Source organism: Stegodyphus dumicola, chromosome 11 (assembly GCF_044657685.1).
Source record: "Stegodyphus dumicola isolate Sdum_Otavi_A_Nest chromosome 11, ASM4465768v1".
NCBI lineage: Eukaryota > Metazoa > Arthropoda > Arachnida > Araneae > Eresidae > Stegodyphus > Stegodyphus dumicola.
The window spans coordinates 148,827,660-148,855,092 of record NC_140778.1 but is presented as its reverse complement, the minus strand read 5'-3'; the positions used below and the strand labels follow the sequence as shown (position 1 = coordinate 148,855,092).

Below are 27,433 nucleotides of genomic sequence, written 5' to 3'. Positions count from 1 at the left end.
AATAAAAGACTCTTTTCCTCCAAAAAAACTAAAAAACTGCTTTAAAATGAATTCTGAAGGGAATTTTTCGTGGCGTCTGTACGAACGTATGTACGTACGTGCGTACGAACGTATCTCGCATAACTCAAAAACGAGTAGCCTCAGAACGTTGAAATTTTGTATATAAGACTACTATAACATGTAGATGTGCACCTCGTATTTTGGTTTCAATCGGCCGCACCAAACGTATATAAATATATTTATAAATATATCCACTCTGTTACCCGGCTCAGTGATCTCAGTTTCTTTACTCTTATATGTTTGTAAATTGTACATTTTTTGCTTTAAAAATGATTGAATTATGTTATTTTTATCTTCCGGTTAAGGGTTTTATGCCTTTAGTAAATCTGTATGCAATATTTTTTGAATTATCAACAATTTTAAAATTGTTTAAGTGCCGCTAAGCCTAATAATGTTTTTGATGGCGGCCATTGCTCTTGTTTACATTTGAAACAGCTGAGTAGCGGATTTTTTGCCAATCTAGAGAAACTTAGCTTCGCAACAACAAAGATAACGCCTTCATTTATTATTTAAATCATGCTTAATCCTTTCTGGAATTTTTTCGAGGAAATAAGCCTTTAAGATTTACTTCATAATTTTTAATACAGATATTTTGAGTTTTTATGTATTTTTGCCTTGTCGCGAAGTGAAAGCTGAATTAATTGAATGAGAAATACTCAATCGTCTGTGAAAAACTGTTTCTTTTTTCTTTTTTTTGTTTGCTTAATTTGTTTTCTACATAGTTCTAGCTTTATTATAGTATTTGAATAGAACATGTGGCAACGATTAGATAATTCTTTAAATGATATAAATTTTGTGCTTTCTGAGTTGTAATATGAACGAAATATAATACTGTTAAGTAAACCTAGCGCCAGAGTGTCGCTATGGTAAAGAAAGTGAATTTTAAAGAATGCATTTATTCTATTGTGGTTTATGCGCTGTCGGCGAAGTAGGTTTAATTCAATCTAAAAAGTTTAAATAAAATGAAAAAAAAAATGCGTATAATTTAATATTCCATACAAGGAAGTCATGTGGTGTACACATCAGATTTTTTTTACAGTAACTATATTTTTAAAAGCGTATATTATCATCTGCTACTTGACAGTTTGGTTTTCATGCAAAATGGCGCATTTAGAAAAGCAATGGACTAGGTTTGTGGTATTTTCGAAAAAAATAATTCGTATTTTGTTATTAAAAATTGCTGTGAAAGCTACGATTTTTCGGCATCTAAAGGAACGATAGATCATGTTACCAATGACAAAGGGGGGTATAAAGTCAGAGTTTGGCTTCAAGTGGAAAAATTGTTCCAAATACATATCCAAGGAAAAAAAGGAAATGTTTCGAATGTTGCAAAAGTTAAGATAATCAATGTTAACCCTCTCGCTGCGTATCCCGGGATTTCCACGGGCAACGTAGAAGTAGCAAAATTTGCGCAACCCGTGATTCCCGCGGGGATGCATTTTTTCCGTTTATTTAACTGTGCAACTCGCTCTTTCCCGTTCGTGGTTACATTTCGGCTCTTCCGTGATGTCTAATTATTCATTCAGATCTGGATTAACAGATGGCGTTGGTTGTCCATATTTCTGCGAAATATACAAACACGTTTTGGACCATTTTGCGCGCTCTTTTCAAAGCTCAAAGATGTCTGTAGTTCAACTCTCAATCCGTAAGACTAACTGCTCGATATTTTGCTAGATATATGTATTCCTCAGTTCCATCAAGAAAGAAACTCATAGACATTGTGCTGTTTGTTTCTAAAAAACAAAACAAAACAAAACAAAACAAACAAAAACAATAAATAAATAAATAAATAAATAAATAAATAAATAAATAAAAATCAAAATCGTAAAAATCTTCTAGTTCTAGTCTAAATAAATAAAAACTGAAACTGGTAAAAAAATTCGCAAAGAAACGCCTATTTGGTGCAAAGATGGCGAGGTAGGATGCCTCAACCCTTGTTTCGAAGTTTATCATATTACACTTCATTTCTAATAAACGTTTTGTAAATATTTTGCGTATTTTCATTAGTATATACGTTTTACCATTATGTTCCATAAAATAAATCATAATTTAACCAAGATTAATTTTGAATATTTTTCTTTTATATGATTATTCTTCAGTTTAAATTTTCCGACAACCTTTTTTATGATTTAATAATTCTATACTGGGAAAAAAAAAAAAAAAAAAAAAAAATATGTACTTTAAATCTAAAATATAATTAAAAGTTAAGTTGTAAGAACAAACGAAAAGAGACCAATTTTGGTCAAAATTTTGCGCATTGTGCTGTAAAATTAAGGAAATTAGAAGATAAATTTTAGTACGCACGCCAAAAAGTTACCAAAAATATGTGGCTCCGTGAAAACTTCAATATAAGCATATTTAGTTGCTATGAAATGTGTGAAAGAGGAGAAAAATACAATATTTGAATATTTACAAATTAATAAAAAGTAAAATTAATAAAAAGTAAGCTATATGCTAAACGAATTAAGTAATTTTTAACACAGTAAAAAAAAAAAAAAAAAAAAAAAAAAAAAAAAAAAATCAATGGAACGAGGTAAAATAAAAATAGTAAGCTGTATGCTAAACGAATAAAGTAGATTTTAAAACACAGTAAAATACTAATCAATTGATCAAGGTAAAATATAAAAATATTAAAATTAAGAAGCGGTAAATGGTTAATTAGCCCAATTCGAGGTTCATTTTGGCTTGTCGTTGGAAATTTTTAAAATGAATTTCGAACCAAGCTAACTCCATTACGCGTTTCGCCGAAAGAGACAATTGAAACTTTGCGCGACAATTTTTTTAATGAATTAAATAAACTATGTCAGAAATTTTAGTCTCAATTCTCTGTTCCAATTTAACGACGCGTCCGCAAATATTGACACATTAAGGTGTAAAAAATGGAAAGGCAATTCCGATGTACAGAAAAAATAAATAGCGATATGGTATTAGTAAAAATATGCAAGAACTTATGGGTTGGACCTGCGAGCTAGAATTTAGACTAAAGTTTTTGACACAGTTTATTTAATTCATTAAAAAATTTGTAGCGCAAATTTTTAATTGTCTGTTTCGGCGAAACGCGTAATGGAGTTAGCTTAGTTCGAAATTCATTTTAAAAATTTCCCTTGACAAGCCAAAATGAACTTCGAATTGGGCTAATTAACCATTTACCGCTTCTTAATTTTAATATTTTTATATTTTATCTTGATCAATTGATTAGTATTTTACTGTGTTTTAAAATCTACTTTATTAGTTTAGCATATATCTTACTATTTTTATTTTACCCCGTGCAATTGATTTTTTTTCTACTGTGTTAAAAATTACTCAATTCGTTTAACATATAGCTTACTTTTTATTAATTTTACTTGTAAATATTCAAATATTGTATTTTTCTCCTCTTTGACACATTTCATAGCAACTAAATATGCTTATATTGAAGTTTTCACGGAGCCACAGCTTTTGGTAACTTTTTGGCGTGCGTACTAAAATTTAAATCTGAAATATATGTAGATCTGAAATATGTAATTAAAAAAATACGCAATTTTTGAACCTATTTTGATAAAAAAAAATTACGCAGCGAGAGGATTAAAAGAAAATCCACCAATCGACCAAGGCAGTTGCAAAATCATTAAAATGCTCAATGTCAACTGTAAACAAAGCGATTAATGCTAAATTGAAGCTTTAAAAAAAATTAATTTATTATCATCAAAGAGAAGAAAAAAAATCTTAGACCATGGTTCAAAGAATCAAAAGAAAGGTTTCAAAGGTAGATTTATAATTGTTGTTATTTTTTGATGTAACGGCAAATAAAAACTAAACAGAATGCAGAAAACTGTTTTTGCTTACATCTGTACGTACAGACAGAGAACAAAGGATTTTTCTCCCCAAATGGATTTAAAATGGATTCAGAAGAGATTTTTTCTGTGACAGCTATACGTATACGTACGTATGCATTTATCCAGGTCCCGACTTAGCCTTATTACGACCCGGGGAAAAAACTTCTTTGGGGGCCCCCCTCTGCTTCACTGCTCCAGTAATGGAAAATTTTCTGATTGCTAACTTTGTCATACAGCTGCGAAAAATTCATATCCTTGCTGACATTAGGGTGGAATTCTGCTAAATTTTCGCAATTACGGTGTTTCAATTAAGCCAATCAGAAGCCCTTATTTTTGTAAGCATAACGCATTTTGTGATATGTAAAAATACAGGCTTTTGATTGGTCAAATTTGTGCATCGTAATTGCGAAACTTTAGCTGAATTCCGCCCTAGAAAGCCATGGATTTACGAAATATAGATTTTTTGTATTCATATGATAGATTAATGAAGAAGTTAACATAAAACTGACGGATTTTACAATGTACCGATATTTTGCTTTAAAAATGTTCATTAAAGAAGTAAACGTAAAACAAATATTCTATTCGATTTGGGGGCCCACCTCTGATATGGGCGGCAGGGACAACTGCCCCGTATGCCCCAACCTTAGTTAGGCTCTGCATGTATCTCGCATAACTAAAAATATTGAGTAGTCTCAGAATGTTGAAATTTTATATATACGACTTCTATCACATGTGGTTGTGCACTTCCCTTTTTGGTTTAATCGGTCGCCCCAAACGCATATATATATATATTTGAATTTAACATATATATGTGTGTCATAATATGAGCAAAACAAGGAAAAGACGGAACACAGTAGATGCGTGATTAGACCCATATTGAAGAAGATTTTGATTGCGCAGTATGCTAGTAATGCTAACTTGGTAACATCTAAAGAACTTGGCAGTCGAGGCAGTTTTAATTCCATTTTTATTTCCAATTGATATTTGTGGCCACAATCACCTTGGCACTCTAGTTATGCCTATTCAAGAACATTACATTTTTGATATAATTGAGAAGGAAAGCAAGCCAGCGAAATTAAGTTATAAGGTAATGTTTATAGTTATATTATAATTCTGATTCATACATTTTTATCTTACATGTATATACACCCCCTCTGTTACTCTGCTCGGAGAGCTCGGTTTTTTTTAGTCATGTAGGCCGGTACACTGCATTTTTTGCTTTAAAATGATTGAAGTATGTTGTTCTTATCTTCCGCTTAAGGTTTATATGCATGGGCCTATAGGCCTGAGGCATAAAGGTACTATGCCTTTAAGTTATAAGGTATTCCTCCCGCTTTCATAGCGTGCTTTCGTGGTGTAGTGGTTCTGCACGCTGGGCCGGTATTCTAGAAGCCCGTGGTTCGATTCCCGGCGAAGGCGGTTGCTAATTTTTCATCTCCCTGGCTTTTCCAAATAACCTAATATCTCTACAGTGGCGCCCGAACTAAGAAGTTTGTTGAATGAGGGTTCTCCACACCCAGGATTTTGCAATTGGGTCCCCTCCAAAAAAATTCAGTCATCCTTTAGAAAGGGGAGTATATAAGGTATTTCTCCCTCTTTCATAGCGTGCCTTCGTGGTGTAGTGGTTCTGGACGCTGGGCTGGTATTCCAAAGATCCGTGGTTCGATGCCCGGCGAAAGCCGTTGCTTATTTTTCATCTCTCTGTCTTTTCCAATTAACCTTATGTCTCTACAAGGTCATCTGCTTGCAATAGTTGTAGAATTATTAATAATTTAAATGTTGTTTACCTGCGGCTAAGCCTAACTTAGCAGCTATATTTGCTTACATTTGAAACTTAGAAGAATAGTTAATTAAGTCAGTTTCTGCACCTTCAGTATCTTTTTGTTGAGTGAGAGTGAAAATAAAATTCACTGAAAAGTCTATCTTCATGCCGTTAGCCGAATCGTTTGCTTTTGCTTATAAACTGTAATTTTAATTGTAATATATATATATATATACAGGGTGATCAGCGAATAAGCCCTGATTTCAAAATTAAACATCTCTATAACAAAGATCGATAGAATTATGCGGTAAACTAACTATACGTTCATTAGCAAAACTGTAAAAAATGGTATACAAAAGTTTACAAAATTTAGTTACGAAAATCATTAGCAGATGGCGCTCTGCGCTAAAATTTCTTTCCCTGAAAGGAGTAAAAAAAAAAAAAAAAAAAAAACAATAAAGTGAAGCAGCCTTTGCAATCAAAATACTATTTTTTTCAAAATGTTCACCGTTCGAAACAATGAGGTGGCGTAAACGAACAATGAAATTTGACATCACGTCTTGCAATGTCTCAACGGAAATGCAACACCAATCAACGATTCAAGCTCATCTAGAGTAGCGGAATTGTTTCGATAGACACTATCTGTCAATGCGCCCCACAGAAAGAAGTCACAAGGACTCAGATCGGGAGAATATGGAGGCCAAGCTATTCCTGTGTCAGTAAATTGCGAATAATCTAACGCAATTACTCTATTTCCAAAGTATTCATGAAGAAAGCGAAAACTTTATCTGTTCGATGTGGTCGAGCCCCATCTTGCAGGAACCAGTCGATACCTGGTCGATCCTCTAACGCTAGTTGAGTGCTGATAAATTGTTCCAAAATTGTAACGTAACGTTCAGTAGTTATCGTTTCTCGTACGAAAAACGGTCCGATAATGCCTCTGGCACGTACCGCAGCCCATGCAGTAACTTTAGGCGAATGCAGTGCTTTCTGTTCATACAAATGAGGGTTTTCGGTACCTCAAAATCTCCAGTTCTGTTTATTAACGATTGCATTCAAATGAAAATGTGCCTCATCTGTGAACCAGATGCAACTCACATAAAATCTCTGGTTGTCGACCATTGTTAGAATCTGATTCGTAAAGTCAACCCTTTGTTGCACAGCTTTCATGGGTATGGCCTGATGACTTTGGATTTTGTATGGAAACAGCCGTAGGCTATTTTTTAATATTTTTTGCGTGCTCGTGTATTTCAAACCTGTCTTTGATGCCATCCGTCGGATGCTTTTTCTAGGATTTTGCTGAACAATTCCAGAAACGTTGGCTGCATTTTCAGGAGTGACTACAGTTTTCCTAGGCCCAACATTTTCCTTTCGATCATCAGCCACGTTGCCAGTTCGTTCCAATTTCGCGAAGAGCATGCGAATGGTTTTCGCATCGGGTCCAACTGGAACATTGAATCGGTTTTGAAAACTGCGACGTGTTGCCGTAGGACTGTGTTCTAATCGGTGAAATTCCAGAACCAAAAAACACGTTTTTCAATGGAATACATTATTTCACTTTCTACACTAGCCTTTTTTCACTACCCAACAGTCGTACTGATCACTTTCGAATTCAAAGCACATTTTTAAAGGCTATTGATAGGTCATTGCGATTAGAGCGCCATCTGTTAACTATTTTTGTAACTAAATTTTCTAAACTTTTGTACACCATTTTTACAGCTTTGCTAATAAACGTACAGTTTACCGCATAATTCTATCGATCTTTGATGTAAAAATATTTAATTTTGAAATCAAGGCTTATTCGCTGATTACCCTGTATATATATATATAAACTGTATTTGGTGTTTTATGTTTTCCTGTATTTTACATTTTTTAATGAAGATGTTTTGAGTTTTTATGTATTTTTGCCTTGTCACGAAGTGAGAAGTGAATTAATTGAATGGCAAATCTATCTCTAATGAAATTCGAGGAAATAGGTTTAAATGAAATGCAGCAAAAAATGCGCATTATTTAATAGGCCGTATAGGGAAGTCTGGATCATCTTGAACACATCTGGTCTGGAGGGAAACATATCGATCTAGCATCGGATAGACCGGAATTAGAATGACAGCAAAGGGATGGCTGATTTTGCCTGCAGCGAAGTAAACCTAATGACTCTGCAGATTTACATTTAGTTCTGAAAAAGTGCTATAAATTTAACATTTTACTAATCCTTGTTCCTATGCGCATACGTAGATAGTTTTGTATCCATTTAATTTCATTTCGGATACATTTCTGCGTTGAAATCTTCACAATCTTTAGAGTTCTAATTCCTCAAACAGCAAATGAAACTAATAAAGAAAGTAACATTTTGCGTCTTTAACTCAGAAAGTTTCGTTTGTCGCCTTCTTTCTATGTTGTAGCCGAATAAGCATCTGGGGGGAACGTAAAGACATATTAATTTTTTACTAATAATTACTTCTTTACTAATGAGGTGTCCCAGTTATTTATTTATAAGGTTGATGGAAGTTCCTTCAGGAAGCAAATTATCATGGCTCCTGAAGTTTATCTTTAAAAGTTATCAGGTCTTTCTCCCGCCTTCTTAGCATGCCTTCGGAGTGTAGTGGTCAGCACGCTCGGCGTGTATTCGAGAAGTCCGTGGTTCGAATCCCGGCGAGGGCATTGCCTATTTTTCATGACTCCTGCTTCCAAATAACCTAATGTCTGTACAATGCAATTAAAGTCTGATTGTTTCTGATTAAAACTACATAATGATTTCAGTTTATCTCTAAAAGCAATTATAATCGGATAGTTTATGATTAAAATAATGTTCTAATTCCCATGTAATAGCCTGACTGTTTAGCTAGCAGTAATAGCCTGACTGTTTCTGATTCAACTTATATTCTGATTTTCGTTTTTGTTTAAAAGTAATTATAATCTGACTGTTTCTGATTAAATTCCTATTCTGATTTTCGTTTATCTTTATAAGTAATTATAATCTGTTTTTTTCCCTGATTAAAATTATAATTTTATTTCTGTTTGTATAGAAAAGTAATTATAATCTGATTCTGATTAAAATTATATGCTGATTCCCATTTATCTGTAAAAGTTATAATCTGGTTGTTTCTGATTAAAATTATATTCTGATTTTCGTTTATCTTTGAAAGTAATTACAGCTGGATCGTTTCTGATTAAACGTTTATTCTGATTTCTGTTTACATTTAAAAGGGATTATAATCTGATTGTTTCTGATTAAAAGTATATTTTGATTCCTGTTTATGTGTAAAAGTAATTATATTCTGATTGGTTATGATTAAAATTATATTCTGATTTTTGTTTACCTTTAAAAGCAATTATAGTCTGATTGTTTCTAATTAAAACTATATTTTGATTTGAGTTTGTCTTGAAAAGTAATTATAGTCTGATTCTCAGTAAAATGATATACCGATTCTCATTTAGCTTTAAAAGTAATTATAGACTGATTGTTTCTGATTAAAATAATATTCTGTTTCTTGTAGACGTTTAAAAGTAATTATAATTTGTTTGTTGCTGATTAAAATTATATTCTGATTTCTGTTTATCTTTAAAAGTTATTATAGTTTGATCATTTCTGATTAAAATTATATTCTGATTTCTGTTTACATTAAAAAATATTTATAATCTGGTTGTTCCTGATTTTATTAGAAGAATCAGAATATTATACTGATTTGATTCTGATGTTCAAAAGTAATTAAAATGTGATTGCTCCTGATTAAAATTATATTCTGATTTTCATTTATTTTTAAAATTAATTATAGTTTGATTTTTTTCTTTTTAAAATTATATCCCGAATTCCGTTTATCACTAAAAGTAATTACATTTTAATCGTTTCTGGTTAAAATTATATTCTGATTCCCGTTTACATTTAAAAGTAATTATAGTCTGATTGTTCCTGATTAAAATTATACTCTGATTCCGGTTTCCCACGTATAAGAATTTACTAAAGCAATTAAAAGACTTACAGCATTATCGAAAAAAAAAGACCAAGATAAAATAAGATACGCCGAAATTGAGATGCACATCGAAATGAATAATAAAGAAATTATATAAATATCAGTTTAAATGTTAATGAATTCAAATTATTTCAGCTTAATATCGAAACAAATATTTATTTTAAATCAAAAATAAATTAACTTAACATACCGACTGAGGTTATTCTTTGTTTGACAATGTCCGTCAACATTGCATTCACAACCGTAGCATCTTCAGGATAGAGGTAGTATTTGCTGATCTGGAGGTGGAATTTTTCCCAGTTGGTCATATTTTCCCTGAAAGGAAAGGAAAAAATCCTATTATTAAATAGGCCAAAGTATATAAAGAAAAATAATGCATACACTGTTTATCAAATAAGCTTTGGTAATGCAATGAAATAAAGGATTCAATTTAAAAATGCACCACGTAATTTCTGATTAGATAGTTTACATTTTATTAGTAGGGTTCAGAGTTGTTCCGTTACCTGTAAGCGGTTGGTAAAACAGTTTGGTAGGGGCCTGAATTCTTTAAATTCAGGCCTGAAAACAGCCTGGAACAAACAGAAAAGAGCTTTATAAGTCCTTTTGGGTGAACGCGTGTTGAACACTGCTATGCAATCGAATCCCGATATAACAAATCCGGCCTATAACGAACCCTCGGGTATAACAAAGAAACTTTTGTTTCCGTTCAGTTGCCCATATAATTACTGTTATTTTAAACTGCTCTAACTACCATAAAATCGAATAGCATAATAACCAACCCGGCTTATAACGAACCTCCGGATATAAGGAACAAATCTTTTTATGCCGTGCACTTTCCTATACACTTTATGTTATCTTAAACTGCTCTAACTACCATACAATTGAATCCCGCTATAACGAATTCGGCTTATAACGAACCACCCCAGACATACTAAACAAAACTCTGGCCCGTTCCAATTTCCTATACACTTAATGTTATTTTAAATTACTTTAGCTACCATCAAACTTAAACCCACTGTAACAGATCCGGTTATAACGAAACCCCGAATATAACGAACAAACTTTTCCGTACCGTTCAGTTTACTACACTTAATGTCATTTTAAATTGCTCTAGCTACCATAAAACTGAAACCCACTGTAGCAGATCCGGTTATAACAAAACCCCGGATATAACGAACATACTTTTGGGTACCGTTCACTTTACTACATTCAATGTTATTTTAACTGCTCGAACTACCATACAATCGAATCCCACTATAACAAATCTGGCTTATAATGAAGCCTGGATATAAAGAACAAACCTTTGGGTCCTGTCTAGTTTCCTAAACAATCTTATTTTAAACTATTCTAACTACCATGCACTCTCGCTATAACTAATCTGGCTTATAAAGACCCCCCCCCACCCCAGATATATTAAACAAGGCTTTGGGTCTCGTCCAATTTCAAATATACTTAATGCTATTTTATACTGCTATAACTAACTGCAAAGAGTATGAAAATTGGATATAACGAGTTATATGGAAACCTTCGGCAGAAACGTTTTTGTATTTTTTGTATATTTTGCATTCTGGAAATTTTATCAAAAAAATTACCGACTCTTAAAATTACCCACGTTTAGGATGTTAGAATCCCCATTCCACCCGTAATGGAAAACACTTTTAGCTCGAGGCTGATAATCAGATTAAGTGATGGAAATTTTGGAAGTTTCACTCTTTAGGGATAGAGGAAGTAGTGAGTGGATTTGGGTTATACAGTTTATTTGTCTTTTAGAGAAAGAAAATTTTTCATCCTAATCTCTCTCTTTTTTATCTTTTAGCTCAAAAGGGACATTAATAGTATTAATCTCCAAACGGCATTTTGGTGAAAACACTTAAATGCATTTTATAACATTTCAGATTATTGTCAATAAGTAGCAGCGTTCTGTATTATATTTAAAGAAATTAAATACTGAAGAACCTACCTAAATATATGTAGATTTCTCGCACTGTGAAAAAACAACGCTACCTAGAGCCACCGAATTTTGTATAACGTAGTCTTCCATCCTAACATGGGCACTCGAAAGCTCGAATTTTGAATTTGTTTTGTTATCTGTTTCATATTTTGTAAAATTTTAACGAATTTTTGATTGAAAAACTCAACAGTTTCAAAGCGAGCAGGTGCAACACTGTTCGGAAAAAACATTTTTTATCCAACGCTCGAGACTGGCTATAGTATAATTATAGTATAGTAGTATATAGTATATAGTATAGTAGTATATAGTATATAGTATATAGTATAGTATAGTAGTATATAGTATATAGTATAGTAGTATATAGTATATAGTATATAGTATAGTATAGTAGTATATAGTATATAGTATAGTAGTATATAGTATATAGTATATAGTATAGTATAGTAGTATATAGTATAGTATAGTAGTATATAGTATATAATATAGTAGTATAAAGTATATTATAGTAGTATATAGTATAGTAAGTTATATTATAATTATGGTATACGTTATATTATAGTTATAGTATAGTAGTATTATTATAATTATAGTAGGTTATATTATAATTATAATTAGTATTAATTGGTAAGGTTTCATTTCATCAAGCAGCTACCTTTTGGAACAGAGTTTCTTCCCCCTTTGGGGGGATTTCATAGTTTCGGAGTGGGGGGGGGAACGCGGTCAGACATGTGTTTGTCCCTTAAGTGTTTATGAATACAAAAAACTACTTTTGTTCATGTCTTAATACTTATCAACATTTTATTCATTCATTGTTGTTTAATTTGAATAGACATTAGGTATTCTTTGTAGGCAGGGGTTGTGAAAATTCAACAACGCCTTCGCCGGGAATCGAACCATGACCTCTGGAATACGCGCCCAGCTTACAGACAACCACACTACGAAGGCATGCTAAGAAGGCGGGAGAAATACCTTAGAAATTTATAAAGCACGTTGAAAAGTCATCTTAATCTCTCTCTCTCTCTCTATATATATATTTGAGTTTTGGAAAGGGTGAAATGATCTTCTAGCAATAATGAAAGGGGTGCATGCGACAAAAAAGAACGAGAACCCCTGTTCTAGAACTTATGGGTGCAATCAATCAAGGAATGACAGGCCATGCATTAGTTTGGGGAACATAGAAAGAGGTATTTATTTGATTGAGAATGTGTAAAATGTTTTAAAAATTAAACATTTTGCATTACATAATGTATTTGCTAGCATCCTTAAACCCAAATTTTTACTAATTTTATCGCCTAAACATCTAGAGGTGATTCAGGGGTTTTCACTGTCAGGCCTTGGGATTACATCAGGAAGTGGCAAGAGCAGAATAAGTTTTCCCTGCTGAAAGCCAGTATAGCCACAAAGTTCCAAAATATGAGAATAATATAATTTCGGTAGGACGTAGTTACGGTAAATGGAACTGTATCATTTGATAACGGGATATTGTCAAGTTCAATTAGCTGCGCTTTCGTTGAATAATGTTAAAGCTTTGGAAGTTTGCTACCTTATTAGGTAGCAAACTTCCAAAGCTTTTACAGTTGAAGTAACAAAAATTTCATTACATGTGTACTGTTTTTGAACTCCGATAATTTTCTTTTAAAATATTCTTCATATTTATCCTTTAAATTGGCATGCTTATACAGAGGCTGTTCGCACATTTTTTAGACGATTTTGGTAAGCGGTAATAAAAAATCGTTTGCTGCAAAAGAAGTAATTGCAATTGTACTATATTTTTAAAAGTCAAAATTATCGTCTGTGGCTTGAAAGTTTTGTTTTTATTCAAAACGGCGAATTTAACAAAGCAGTGGTTCGAAGGCTACATTTACGCTCTTTCCGAAGAGAAATATGCATACTCCGTTATCCAAAAACGATGTGGGAGTCATGGTTTTGTAATATCTAAAGCGTCCATAGGTAATATCATCAACAAGAAAGGAAAAAAAAAACGTCAAATTGGAGCCTCAAGTGGGACAAAAATTCCAAACAAGTATCCAAGGAAAAAAAGGACATCTTCGACTATTGCAAAGGTACGCTGTTTAATGTTAAAAGAAAATCCCCCTAGTCAAAGGACAGTTGCAAAATCATTAAAATGCTCGGTGTCCACTGTAAACAAAATGATAAACGTTGATTTAAATCTTAAGAAAGCGAAAATACGCAATGTGCATCGTCTTCTTCCAAAGCATATCACTCAAAGCAGGACACGCTGCAGAATTCTATATGAGAAACACTTATCCAAAGGAAAATGGAAAGCAATTGTCATAATAGATGAAGCATGGGTGTATTTACATGACTGTACCAAAAAAAAAAGCCATTTATTATCATAAAAGGGGAGAAAAATTTTAAGTACATGGTTCAAAGAATCGAAAGAAAGTTTTTCTAAGGGATTCATGATTGTTGCTGGTTTTTCTTATAATGGCAGGTTAAAAATAAAGCGAGTGCAAAAAAATGTCAAGATTAACTCCAAATACTATCCGAAACATATTTTATCGCAAATTTTTCTGAATGAAATACCATCGCTTTACCCACAGTGCCATCCATCTGTGACACTCCGTAAGGACAAAGCTAACAGTCACACATCAAAATCCACTGTAAATTTCCTAAAAGAAATGGAACAAAAAACTGGTATCCAGGCCATACCCTTCCTGATATCCCTACTAAATCTCCCGATGTGTCACCTATGGAGTTTTGTTCTTTCGGACTTTGAAAAAGTGCATTATCCAAACGTTGTCCCAAAACCTTAACAGGACTCTGGAAAGCTGTTCGGGAGGAATGCGATAAAATATCTTTTCTGCCACTTCAAAAGGCATTATTATCCTGGAAATTGCGGTGTCGAAAGATAGTTCAGAATAAGGGATGTCAAATAGAACATTTAAAACTCAAGAATTTTATGTAATTTAGTTTTGTGAATACAATATACGTCGTCTAAAAAATGTGTGAACAGATGTCTTTTAAGAAACGATGGTTTCATACTTTGATTGGTTCATCGCAAACAACACATTGAAGTTGAGGGTCCATTTCATCACCATTCCAAATAAACCCAAATGATAAATAGCTTTCATTACATTTTCTGTAAACAATTTTTCATTTCTTTTTAATATTTTTAGTCCTAATAGATTGCCTTGGATTTATCACCATGAACCGTCACCATTATCACCATTTCGAAAATCTAGGTTTGTTTTATTATTTTTTCACAAATATTTCAATGCATAATATATTACGAGTTCTTCAAAATCAAACGACGATAATTTCAAATCGCGTAGAAAAGTGAGGCTAAACAACAGGTAACTCTCACAATATCAATTCATTAAAAAAAACTTGCACTCCAGCAAGTGTACTTAAGGGGACTCATACACCTTAAAACCCATAAGATCTTCGAATATGTGACTGTTGCAAGAATTGGGATAACTTATTTATTTTAAAAGCAATTACTTCCAACCTTTTACAGCTGACTACATAATGTAGCTGCTTTCTGAAATAGTAATCAGAAAGTTTGTGTTGCCACAAATATTTTTATAATTTAATCCGCTTTGTGACAAAGTTTTTCGTCATGTTTCTACCTTGCGCGCACAGTTTAAAACATTCTGTTGCATAATTTAATTCCATATTTAATATATAGCTTTTATAACATTTGGAAACGATTGTGAACCAAAAATTCTAAAAATTTCATGCTAAATTTTTATTTTATTTGGAGTTGAGTTTATAAAATGTATTTTATTAAAAATTCTGTAATGTTTTCGTCCATAAAATTTTTCAGTTTTAAAATATTCATCAGATTTTTGGTTCAGTTAGAAAATAGTGCCCATATAAAGAATTCCATCCAATTTCAAGTATGTATCATTAGCCAATTTTAAAATATCATGCGCGCAAAGTGGAAACATGGCGAAATATTTTGTTACAAAAAGTATTAAATTACAAAAAAAATTGTGGCAACACAAACATTCTGGTAATAGTTTCCAAAGCAGCTATATTATGTAGTCAGCTATAAAAGGTTGGAAGTAATTGTTTTTAAAATAAATAAAATATCCCAATTCCTGCAACAGTCGCATATTCGAAGAAAATAAGGGGTTTAAGGTGTATGAGCCACCTTAAAATATTAATGTCACAGTATCTAATGAGATATCTTCATTTCTACTTAACTGTAAATTGAATCGCGAGTTGTTTCTGCTACTCCTTTGGCCTCAAATTGTAGAGTAATTAGGTTAGTTGGAAGCAGGAAAGATGAAAAATATGCAACCGCCTTCGCCGGGAATCGAACCACGGACCTCTGGAATACCGGCCCAGCGTGCTACCGTTATACCACGAAGGCACGCTAGAGAAGTGGGAGAAATACTTTAAACACTCCCCTTCTTAAAGGGCGACTAGGGTTTTAGGGGACCTAGTCAGCAAATCCTAGGTGCGGAGAATCATCATCCACAACCCTTTTAGTTCGGGCGCCACTTGTAGATTTATTAGGTTGATTGGAAGCTGGAAAGATGAAAAATATGCAACCGCCTTCGCCGGGAATCGAACCACGGACCTCTGGAATACCGGCCCAGCGTGCTACCGTTACACCACGAAGGCACGCTAGGGAAGTGGGAGAAATACCTTATAAAATCATCCGTAAATAGTTAGAAAATGTGACTGTGAAGCTAACTCAGAGAAACCATAGACTGAGTGTCAGATCGCGTTTGCTTCGCAGTGACAGGTCTGTTCTTGTATTAGGCTGACTTAGGACGCAAAGGTTCGGAGTTACCTTCGATGGCTATGTCGTTAAACTGGTGTGATATTGCCACGCTGGCGATGATTTTGGCAACTAAATTTTGTCGCAAAATTTAGCCAAAAGTCGCCAAACTTGGCGACATTTTGGTCCGGTCCTTCTTTTACTGTAATTGATTCTTAAATGTAACTGTAAGTGTACCCGTCCCTTATATTTAACTTTAACCGTATATGTTTTTCATTAATTTTGGGAAATGGAAGATGCTAGAGGTTTCTCGGCGGCCGGAGGGACTATATAATACCGGAGAGAGCATCAGTTCCTAGTTTTTCACTTCAGAGTTGACTTCGCAGAAATCTCTGTGCAAGCTTCGCTCTTTGCATTGTGTTCTGTTTAAGATACTTAGTACCTTGAAGTGGTAAGTACTGATTGTGGTCTGTCATAATGAGAAGAGCTGTACGAGTAGTACTTTTGTGGAAGGTTCCAGAACAATAAAGTGCTCCTTTTGTGAAAATAAGTTTCATCAAGTTATCGTCGGTTCTGTGTGCATTCAATCCGTTACGAACCCGTAACGGATTGAATGTTAAAATTATGCTGAAGATGTCCATGTTCCTGTTATAAGTGTTTGATAGGAACATGGAAATGGTTAACAGGAACATGTTTTTTCCGTGTGCTTGTTATAAGTAGAAACACTTCTAACCGATGGAATTCTGTTAAATCTATTTGTTGATTTTATATAATTTTTTAGAACGTGTTTAAAATCTCCAGTACCTCCCATTTGCCAAAATTACTGGAAAGCATGTACAGTTAAAGTAAAATATAAAGAACGGATATGCTTACCGTTACATATAACGATCGATTACAGTACCAGTTACAGTTATACAAGGACCGAACCAAAATGTCTGGCTAAGTCTGGCGACAAATATTAGTCTTCAAAGCCATCTCCAGCTTGGCGCTTTCTCGCCATTTTAACGAGATGTCCATTTACCTCAATGCTAAATAGACTTGCTTCTGTAACGTGTGTCCGCCCAAAATATCGCCTATGAAAACGTCGCGAAGAAAACAACACAAGGCGAAAACGTCGTGGTATTTACAAAGCATCCTGGGAGAAAAGAAGGCAAAGAGAAAAAATCGTGGTAGAAAATATCGTCATCGAAACTAAAAAAGAAAAAGAAATCAAATCTTCAATCAAATTGGTTCAAAATCTTCGCAGTTTAAATACATCATCGTCGAAAATATCGTGGTAAAAAATAAAGTACCTACAAATCATCGCATGACGATAATATTGTGCACATGCTTTTTGAGGTTCTAAAAGCTATAAATGCGTCTTCGCATAATGGTTTGGGAGAGCAAGAAGGAAAGCGGGATATTTTTGCATTTATATTCATATTTTGGAATGAACTAATAAATCTTTTCTGAAAAAGTAAGAAGGAAACTTAATCATTTAAAAATTGAAAGTGAGTAGAAAATTAATGCAACTTTATAGCCCTTAATAGAATTTTAAATTTGCATAGTTAATTAACAAAGGTCATTAATAAATTAACCTTTTTTTATAAAGTTTTACCGATAATTTTTTTTATGAAAAATACAGTTTAAAAATGCTTAGAAAAAAGAAGATAAATAACTGAATGAGGTTACCTCTATAAAAATTGCTTAGTTAATTATCAAATTATTTTCTTTCACCTTCATTAAATCTGATATTGTTTTGATGAAAATTATATCTTGTTTTATTTCCGTTTATTCTTAAAGTGTCGTTAAAATTTCTTGCATTTCCAAATCCTTATGTGAATATGCATTTACAACTTTAAAAAGCCCAAAAACGCATGTGTGTGATATTATCAACATGCGGTGATTCGTAGGTGCTTTATTTTTACCACGATATTTTCGACGACGACGTGTTTTGTATGTATATTTCTCGCATTGTGATAAAACTGCGGTACCTAGAGCCATCAGATTTTAAATAACGTAATCGTCCACCGAATATGGGCATCTGGAAGCCCAAATTTCGATTTTGGAATTCGTTTTTTTTTATCAATTTCATATTTTGTAACACTTTAACGAATTTTTGATTAACAAACTGAAAGATTTCAAAGCCAGCAATGGCAACACTGTAACCTGTAACCAAAAAAAAAAAAAAAAAAAAAAAAAAAAAAATTATCTCCAGGGCACGAGACTGTGTATCGAAAATTCTAAAGATACGCTTATTTAAAAATTATATTGCTTTTGAATTCAATTTTACGATTTAAGTGTGAAGAACATGGTATTTAATAAATAAAATTAACACACAAAACTTTTAAAAAAAACGCCCCTTTGAGCGTAATGTAAAATCTGAAAGCTTTCAGACTTTTTTTTGTTGTTGTTTAATATTTTAGGATGTCGTGTGTAAATAAATATTATCAACCAAATCCAGAAAGAACACAGTATGGGAAGTAGAAAGCGAAGTAATAAAAGCACTAAAATTGCGAACGAACTATACAAGAAATTTAAATAACTTCGAATTTCATGTAAATAAATAACAAATAAGGCATAGAATAACATAAGTAACATAACAAGCTCGAACAGAGGAAGAACTTGAAAGAAAAACAAAAGCTGTTGAAATCTTTGATCTGTGAATGATATCGAACATTTTTTTTTAGTGAATTTTGAAGGTATGTGTGACAAATTACCAACAGAACTATTATGGTTTTACTTATCAGACATAAGGATGAAATGGGCGTAAGTTACTTTATCTCAACTACTCATCATTTATGTGTTAAAGAAATATTTTACAGAGGTAACGCATTTTAGGGTAGCGGAAAAAATGGCTATCTATCCATCTAGCTATCTATCATCTTGTCTGAGCCATTTCGGAAAGATTTTTATTATTTTTAATGCTCGCTTTATCGTTACAGAAGCTCTAACTGTAGCTGAATTTAAAAAATTGCCATAAAATATTTTTTTAGCAACTAAAAACATCGTTATTAAGGCCATGGCGAAACAGCTTAAGTTCTATTCTGACGACAGCTGATTGTTTCATAGTAAACCAAAGAGCTTTAAAAATCACTGAAATTAGTGATCTGAAAAATATGATAATTCATTTGGATTATCATAATTTTCAGATCACTAATTTCACATGCATATAATATTACACATGCATTAATTTACCGGCTTAAAATTAATTGTATTGTTGTAATAACTAAGAAATTAATTAATTAATTTATGTTTTTATTTAGCTGTTGTGAAATTAATTAGGCTGTGCAAGTATTCACATATTTAGGAAATTCTTAATCAGAAAAGTAGATATGTATCTTAGTGTCTTAGTGAGTTATATATATTGACCAAGAAGTTACTTATTTTATTAATTAGTAATTAATTATTCATGTAAAAAGGAAATAAGGGAAAGACATTTTTATTGCCAAACGTATAAGGTATTTTCTCCCTTCTTTCAGTATGCCTTCCATCTTGCTATAACTAATTTTGCTTATAACCACCCCGGATATAATGAACCTCCGTATATAACGCTATCCCCGGATATAATGAATAAATATTTTGGTCTTGTCCAATTTCCTATACACTTCATATTATTTTATACTCTCACTATCACACAAAGACTCTCACTATCTATTGGAAATTCTAAAGATATGATGTTTTTAAATATTTTGGGGTTTGCTGTTGAATTGAATTTGATGTGCTTTAAGTGCGAAGAACATGATTTTAATAAATAAAGGTAACCCACAAAATGTTAAAGAAACGCCAATTTGTGCGTAATGTAAAATCTGGATAATTTCAGATTTTTTTCATTCTAAAGGGGTTCTGTTCCTGAGGGACTATAGTTTTCGTTTCGCGATTTTGCATCAAATTACTCTGAATGTCCATTTCACTTTTCAAACTGTTGTCATCGAATATTATCGCCCTGTATTATATTTGATGAAATTAAATGATGAAGGATCTGCATAAATGTATGTATGTTTCTCGCATTGTGGTAAAACAACGGTACATATGGCTATCCAATTTTGAATGACGTAATCTTCCACCGAATATGAGAATCTGGAAGCCCAAATTTGAAATTTGGAATTTGTTTTATTATTGATTTCATATTTTTGTAAACTTCAACGAATTTTTGATTAACAAACTCAACGATTTCAAAGCGAGCCATGGCAACGTTGTACAGAAAAAAACATTTTTATCTCCAACGCGCGAGACTGTGCATCAGAAATTCTAAAGATATGCTCAATTTAAAATTATTTTGCAATATTGCTGTTGAACTGAATTATGTGGTTTAATTGCGAAGAACATGATATTTAATAAATAAAAGTAACATACAAAATGTTTCAAAAACGCCCGTTTGGACGTAAATTAAAAACCTTTCAGATTTTTTTTTAGTATTCCATTTTCTTTTTTAAATTTAATTTAATTAATTTTTTTCTTGGATAGGTTACGCACCCGGGTTTAAAAAATACTTCCTACAAATGATATGCCATCAGGCAAGCGTACGAAATTCCCATACTGAAAATAATATTTTTTTCGGGATATTATTAACATTTTCCGCTCAGTCGGCAGATACTCTTGGAAATGGCAATTTGACAAACTTCGAGGTTCTTTTATGTCGTAACAGAGTAACATAAAGTAATGTAAAACGAAACAGTAGGGAGCTATTGCAAATAACGTTTTTAACGTCAAAGCACGCCAGAAGTCAAGACTATACCTAAAATATTTGTGCGAAGTATGTGATTGAAGACCCTTCATATCCAATCTTCGGGAAAAATCGTAACAAAAATGATATCATGTTTTTAAAAAGGGAATTTTGAAAGTAACTTAAGTTTTAAAATAATAATTTTTCAAACCTGATTGATCTTGATGGAAACTGATTGCAAAACAACCGGAAAATGAACGCGAGAGAAGCGTAATTAAGCTATCGAGTTTCATAACTTATCAATTTCATCACAATGTAATAATTTTAGTTTACACACACCCCTTATTGTGGGTACAGTTGCAAGATTATCCGGTTTAGGTAATTATTCTCGAATATGATATTTTCTCATTTAAAAGAAAGTGTAAGACTGAAATTTTATCCAGGGTAGCTTAATTTTAATGGCTGAAGGCCACGGTAATTGTTCATGAATTATCAACTATCAAAAATCTTAAAAATGTATATGTAATGGAATTCAAAGTTATTTTTGGCTGTGCCAACAAAATAATGAGTCTCTGAGTATCGTATTTGAGACATTAAAAATTTTTTTCTTGTTGTGAGTCAAGATCGCGCCTGCCGTTAGTAGGAGGCCTTGAGCAACATGCAGGGGACAATATGACTTTGTTCAGTTCCTCCCCCCCCAATTTTGAAGGAGAGCGCCTTAGGGGACGAGACCGATGGTCTGCCCCCTCTCTTTCCCCACAATCAACCTCTCGAAAGGGCTTTTAGCTCGCCGTATCTTTTGAGTGCCCCCATACCGCACAGACACTATATAATATTTATAAATATGCATGCCTTCTCCGGGATTCAAACCTGGGCCTTTCGATACGGTAGTCAGAATCAGTAACTACTATGTATCCAGGTTGGGCGGCTTTAATTTTTAGCCCAAAGGCATAATTTGCCCAGAAGGGATAATTATTTCGTTTTGGGACTTTGTGATGTCCACTGTAAAACGGCGTTTCACTCTGCCAGTTGTTACCATCAAATATTAGAGCCCTGCACTATATTTAAAGAAATTAAATAATGAAGAATCTGCAGGAATGTATGTATGTTTCTGGCATTGTGAAAATAAACATTACCTAGAGACATCAAATTTTGAATAACTTAGTTCTCCACTCGAATATGGGCATCTGGAAGCCCAAATTTGGAATTTTTTTATTACCTATTTCATATTTTGTAAAACTTGAACGAATAGTTCATTAATGAACTCAACGATTTCAAAGCGAGCAATGGCAACATTGTATGGGGGGGATTTTTATCTTGTGTATCGGAAATTCTATAGTTATGTTCTTTTTAAATTTTTGTGAATATTGCTTTTGAATTGAATTTTATGGTTTAAATGCAAAGAACATGATATTTAATAAATAAAGGTAACACACAAAACGGTAACAAAACGCCCCTTTGGGCGTAATATAAAATCTGAAATTTTTCAGATTTTTTTTTGTTTGATTATGTTACAGATTTCATATTTATATGTAAATACTTTTTTTTTCTATGGTGGGCGTTAGCCATTATAGGCGTTGGTCACTAACAAGGTCGGAAGTGGTGACTGACTTTATTATAGCGTTATAGTGGCATCTAATAGGGGGCCACCTTGCCTACTATGAAGGGACAGATAATTTACATCCGTGCCTTCTGTGGGATGTGAACCTTGGCCTTTCGGCACGTTAGTGAGAGTCCCTAATCACTTTCCCGTCCGGTCAGCGTTATATGTATGTAAATGCATAAGGAAATATCAATAATTTATTACCATAAAATTGTTACAATCATTTTCAATAGTTATTATATTAGAATTCATTGTAATGAAAATTATACACTAAAATGTATTAATTTTGAGCTTTTACACTAAAATATATAAATTTTAGCTTGTATTAATTTTAGCTTGTATTTAATTTTAGCTTGTATTAATTTTAGCTTGTATTTAATTTTAGCGTGTATTAATTATAGCTTGTATTTAATTTTAGTGTGTATTAATTATAGCTTGCATTAATTTTAGCTTGTATTTAATTTTAGCTTGTATTTAATTTTAGCTTGCATTAATTTTAGCTTGTATTTAATTTTAGCTTGTATTAATTTTAGCTTGTATTTAATTTTAGCTTGTATTAATTTTAGCTTTTAATACACTAAAATGTATTAATTGTATTAATTTTGAGCTAATTAATGTATTAATTTAATGTTTAATTTAAAATATGAGCTTTGAAAACGATCATATTTTTACAAGTATATAAATAAATAAGTAAATAGACAAAATTAAACGCAATATAATTAAACAATTAATTAAAAATGATGATCAAACAAGAAAGGAAAAATCCCTACTACATGATTCATATCCATCTACCCTATTTCTTAAATAAATCGGTCCGTACGGCACATGCGCGTTTGTGCTCATGGTCGCTGCCGGCGCGGTTAGACAATATCAGGTTAGTACTGAGTGTAAAAATTAGAACATTTAGACAAAATACTCATACTAGTTTCGTTACATATCAATGTTTGGTTGCCTTACAACCAGTGGCGGATAGGGCCAGCGGGGCCCGGTTGGCTGGAGCGATTTCGGACCGATCAAGAACGATGTGACTTTTCTTCCGCTCCTGAACAATGGAAGGGAAAGGAAAATAGATTGCCATATATTAAGAAGTTCGCCATTTTTGGCGCAAACTGGGAAAAACACGCCAAGATAAATTTCTGAATTTCTCCGTAAATTTCGCATCAAATTGTACAAAATTTAATATTTAGGCATAATTTGAGTCGTAAAATCGAAATATTGAAAAAACTGGTACGCTATTTCAGGAAAATTCCGATTTTGTATAGCTATGTTAGAGCAATGCTATATATGAATCTAATATATATCCTAAGTCGTGCTTTTGAGACATGAAAAACGCAAGAATTTCGCCAATTGACCCAGTAGAGTGAGATATATAGAACTGTCTTTTTTTTTCGCAGTGTAACTTATTATTAAGTAAAGCTTTTATGGTTAATTCAGCCATTCTAGTTCTTCCTTTACAGTATACGATGTTATTACTGAGAATACTGTTTCGACTGGTGCCGATATACCTGGCAAGCTATTATTTGAACAAGACCAGGCAATGAAATTTTTTCCGTATGAAATGACTGAAAATTTGTATCCATTTTTCTTCACAATTTTTATTTTTCCAAATTTCATAATTAACTTACCATACAGGTTTTGCGAAGACTATTTCATCAAAATGTTGGTCTATGGTAATCGTATTATTTGTGAATGCTTCATTAACTTTTTCATCTGTAGGTTCAGTTTCAGGACATGTTAATTCACTGTTGTCGATGCAAACAAAAGATACGGCTTCACCAAAACTGTCTTCCTATATCTTACTGTGAGACAGACAACTGTCATTAAAATGCTGTAAACTTATAGGAATGTGTTGATATTAATGGTGTATATTCGGCATTTTAAAATTTTTACCAAATGGCCCACACAGACTGACAAAGTGACCTCGACGCAACGACCATATCGTCAAACTTGGACAGTCACGTTTGAAACGGGACGTCTGGTAAGTCTGCGTGACTGTCTACCTTAAGGGAAGGGATGCCTTCGTGGAGGACGTTTTCACCCCTTCCGTGCTTCGAGTCTGACTCGTGATGAAGATTTTGAAAGCTGGGCCAAACTAAACATCACGAGCCGGGCTCGTAAACATTAATATCGTAATTTCCCGGTCGTAATCGAACGTTAGTTCCTATCAATACACCACAAGAGTTAGTCACGATTCTTTATTATATTAATTATATATTAAAAATATAATCTTTATATATATAAGCGGCTAAAGTGTTTGTCGCCGATAGTTTATTGTTGCCACTCGGAAAAATGAGCGCAGAAATTAACGTTTCCGTTTAATTAATATCTCAACCGATTAAAGTCGTATGAAGATGAGAACGGTATCGAAGGACTTGGAGAATTTTTTGGAATCCGAGGATACGCGTCTCGAATTTCAACTCGGCGCCGTTTCGTAGGTATTCGAGAAAAAAGAATTTGGCACGTAGCCAAATCCATCTAATAGGGAAAACCCAAGAAAGAAAGTGGAAAATTTAGGGAAAACGTAGGGAAAAATGAGTTTTTAATTAATATCTCGGCTAATTAAATGCCCAAGAAGACGCGAATGGTCAAAATGGCGTGCCACGGACCTGCGGAATCCAACGGTGTGCTTCGCTAAGCCCGGGAGCCAGCCGTTTCGGAGGAGATGATGTTATTTAACCACATATGTATATGCGGCTTAAGTGTCTGTTTGTCGCCGATAGTTTATGAGTTGCTTGCGTAACTGTACTAGCCAATGGGGTTAAGTTGCCACGGCACAGGGTTGCCATTTCGATTAAGACGTAGACAATTTCCTGTAAAACTTGCCTTTGCTATGACCATCAATAAATCTGAGGGCCAAACGCTTAAGCGTATTGGCATTTTTTTACATGAGCCTGCATTTGGACACGGTCAACTTTATGTTGCCTGCTCAAGAGTTCGTGAAAGAACGGACGTAAAATTAAAAATATTGGATTGTCCTCTGCAAGGCGAGCTTAAAAATGATGGAAAGATCTACACAAGAAATGTTGTGTACAAGGAGATCTTTGACATGTGAATTAACATTTCATTATTTAAATCACCTTTATTGATCGGCGGCTCTTAAGAAATGTACCGCCAGTAGTTTCCTTCACTGTACTCTACTTTAAGCAATTAATCAAGTAGAAGGGGGAAACTCCGTAGGGCAGTAAGCAAAGGGGCGTCCTCGCCGCCTGCTCTGGGTAATTCAATTTAAATTAGCAGACACCTTTGTACAAATCATTTTAATTACGATTCATAACAGCGGTCATTTCGTATGAACTTTCTAGTATATTTATATCTGCAAAAGGTAGAAGGATTTAAGTTTACCTCCATTAAGGATTACACTTTACTTACTTGAAGTGTTGTTTATGTATGAAATATAATTTTGAAACTGTAATTTATTATAAAATATAATATATTTATAATATATACGAGAAGCAGAAGGATTAAAGTTTACTTCCACTAAGGATTAAAGTTTACTTACTTGAAGTGTTGTTTATTTATGAAATATACATTTTAAATTGTTATTTATTACAAAATATAATATATTTATAATATCTACGAATGGCAGAAGGATTAAAGTTTACTTCTACGCCAGGAGTATCGCACAAAACTGACATTTACTGTATGACAAAAACACAGGCATTTACTTTTCTGCTCATATTGTGACTGTTCTCAAACATCACTCTGGCTTGATTACCACCCTTCGACTTGGGCCCAAGTTTCGTCGAGGTAAATGGTACGGGAAGGGGCTAAGGGAAACTGTCTCGTATACACGTTAAATATGGGGAAAACCACGAAAACGTCCATACAGCCAGTCTGTTCGCGGGATTCGAGCCTCGTACCGAACTACCAGTGTTCAGCGACTTAACCGCTCCGCTGCTGTTCTGCCGGAATGTTATAGGAAGAGGAGAATAAAAGAACCTATAATAAAACGGCGAAAACACAAAACACGAACAAATTTATCTATCTTAAAATGATAACTTATCACAATAATTCACTTAAAAATTCAACACCTTCTGTACTTTCATTATTCTTTTTAAATTCTGTTAATGCCCAATCAATTTAATTTTAGTCGTATGTTATCGAAAATATTGAGAAAGCTAAAAACTTAATTTTTACATTTTACTGCACACTGTAACCGTGTAATTTCGGAAGAATATGTATATAGTTTGCTTTTAATTTTTACTTCCTTGTACGAAGTAAAGAAACTATTGTAATCGCGAAAAATTTCCAATATCTTATTTTAAGGGAAATATACATTTTTACTGTTCCTGAATTCATTTTGACTATTTTTTGCACCACATCTGTATATACGGACAGAACAAAGAACCCTTTTTTCCAAAACGGATTGTAAAATTTTTATTTAAAAGGATTTTAAAATGGATTAAGCAGAATTTAAATTGGATTTAAATGGGACTATTCTATATCATCTGCACTTCACATTTTTTTTATTGCAATTGGCAACACTAAGCAATGTGTATATATATCCACCCGCTTACCCGGCCTTCATTTTCGTAATCGTAATCGTAATCATATGCTTCCAGTTACAGAAGTGTTTTTAAAAGACTAAAATATTCGTCTTTTCGCAATGTCCAATTAAACAAAATTTTGGAAAAATAACAAAAATCTAACTTTTAATGCGGTCTTCCGGTTCCTAGACTTGTATTTGGGAAGGTTATATTTATTATAATTTATGAAAATCTAAATTATGAGATGTTTCACTCCCGTGTCAGATAGAAATTCATAGGGGTATTTTATTTCAAAATTTTCAATTTTTGATGTCATTTTCAACTTGAAAGAACGGCCAATTTATAAAGTATTTCTCCCTCCTTCTTAGCATGCCTTAGTAGTGTACTGGCGTGGCCTTCGAGATTAGATGGCCTGGTCAGCTGCAGAATCACGTGATTTGACG

At 33.1% G+C, this 27,433-nt stretch overlaps 1 protein-coding gene across 2 annotated transcripts in view; it reads right to left on the bottom strand.

The window, feature by feature from the left end:
* The window catches only part of LOC118194099 (extracellular serine/threonine protein CG31145-like), a 165,974-nt gene that overhangs the window by 31,967 nt on the left and 106,574 nt on the right, over positions 1 to 27,433 (bottom strand). For both annotated transcript variants that reach the window (XM_085827310.1, XM_085827311.1), the window contains one exon: positions 9,799 to 9,923. In XM_085827310.1, coding sequence (XP_085683436.1) covers positions 9,799 to 9,923 — 125 coding nt within the window. The remainder of the gene's footprint in view (positions 1 to 9,798; positions 9,924 to 27,433) is intronic.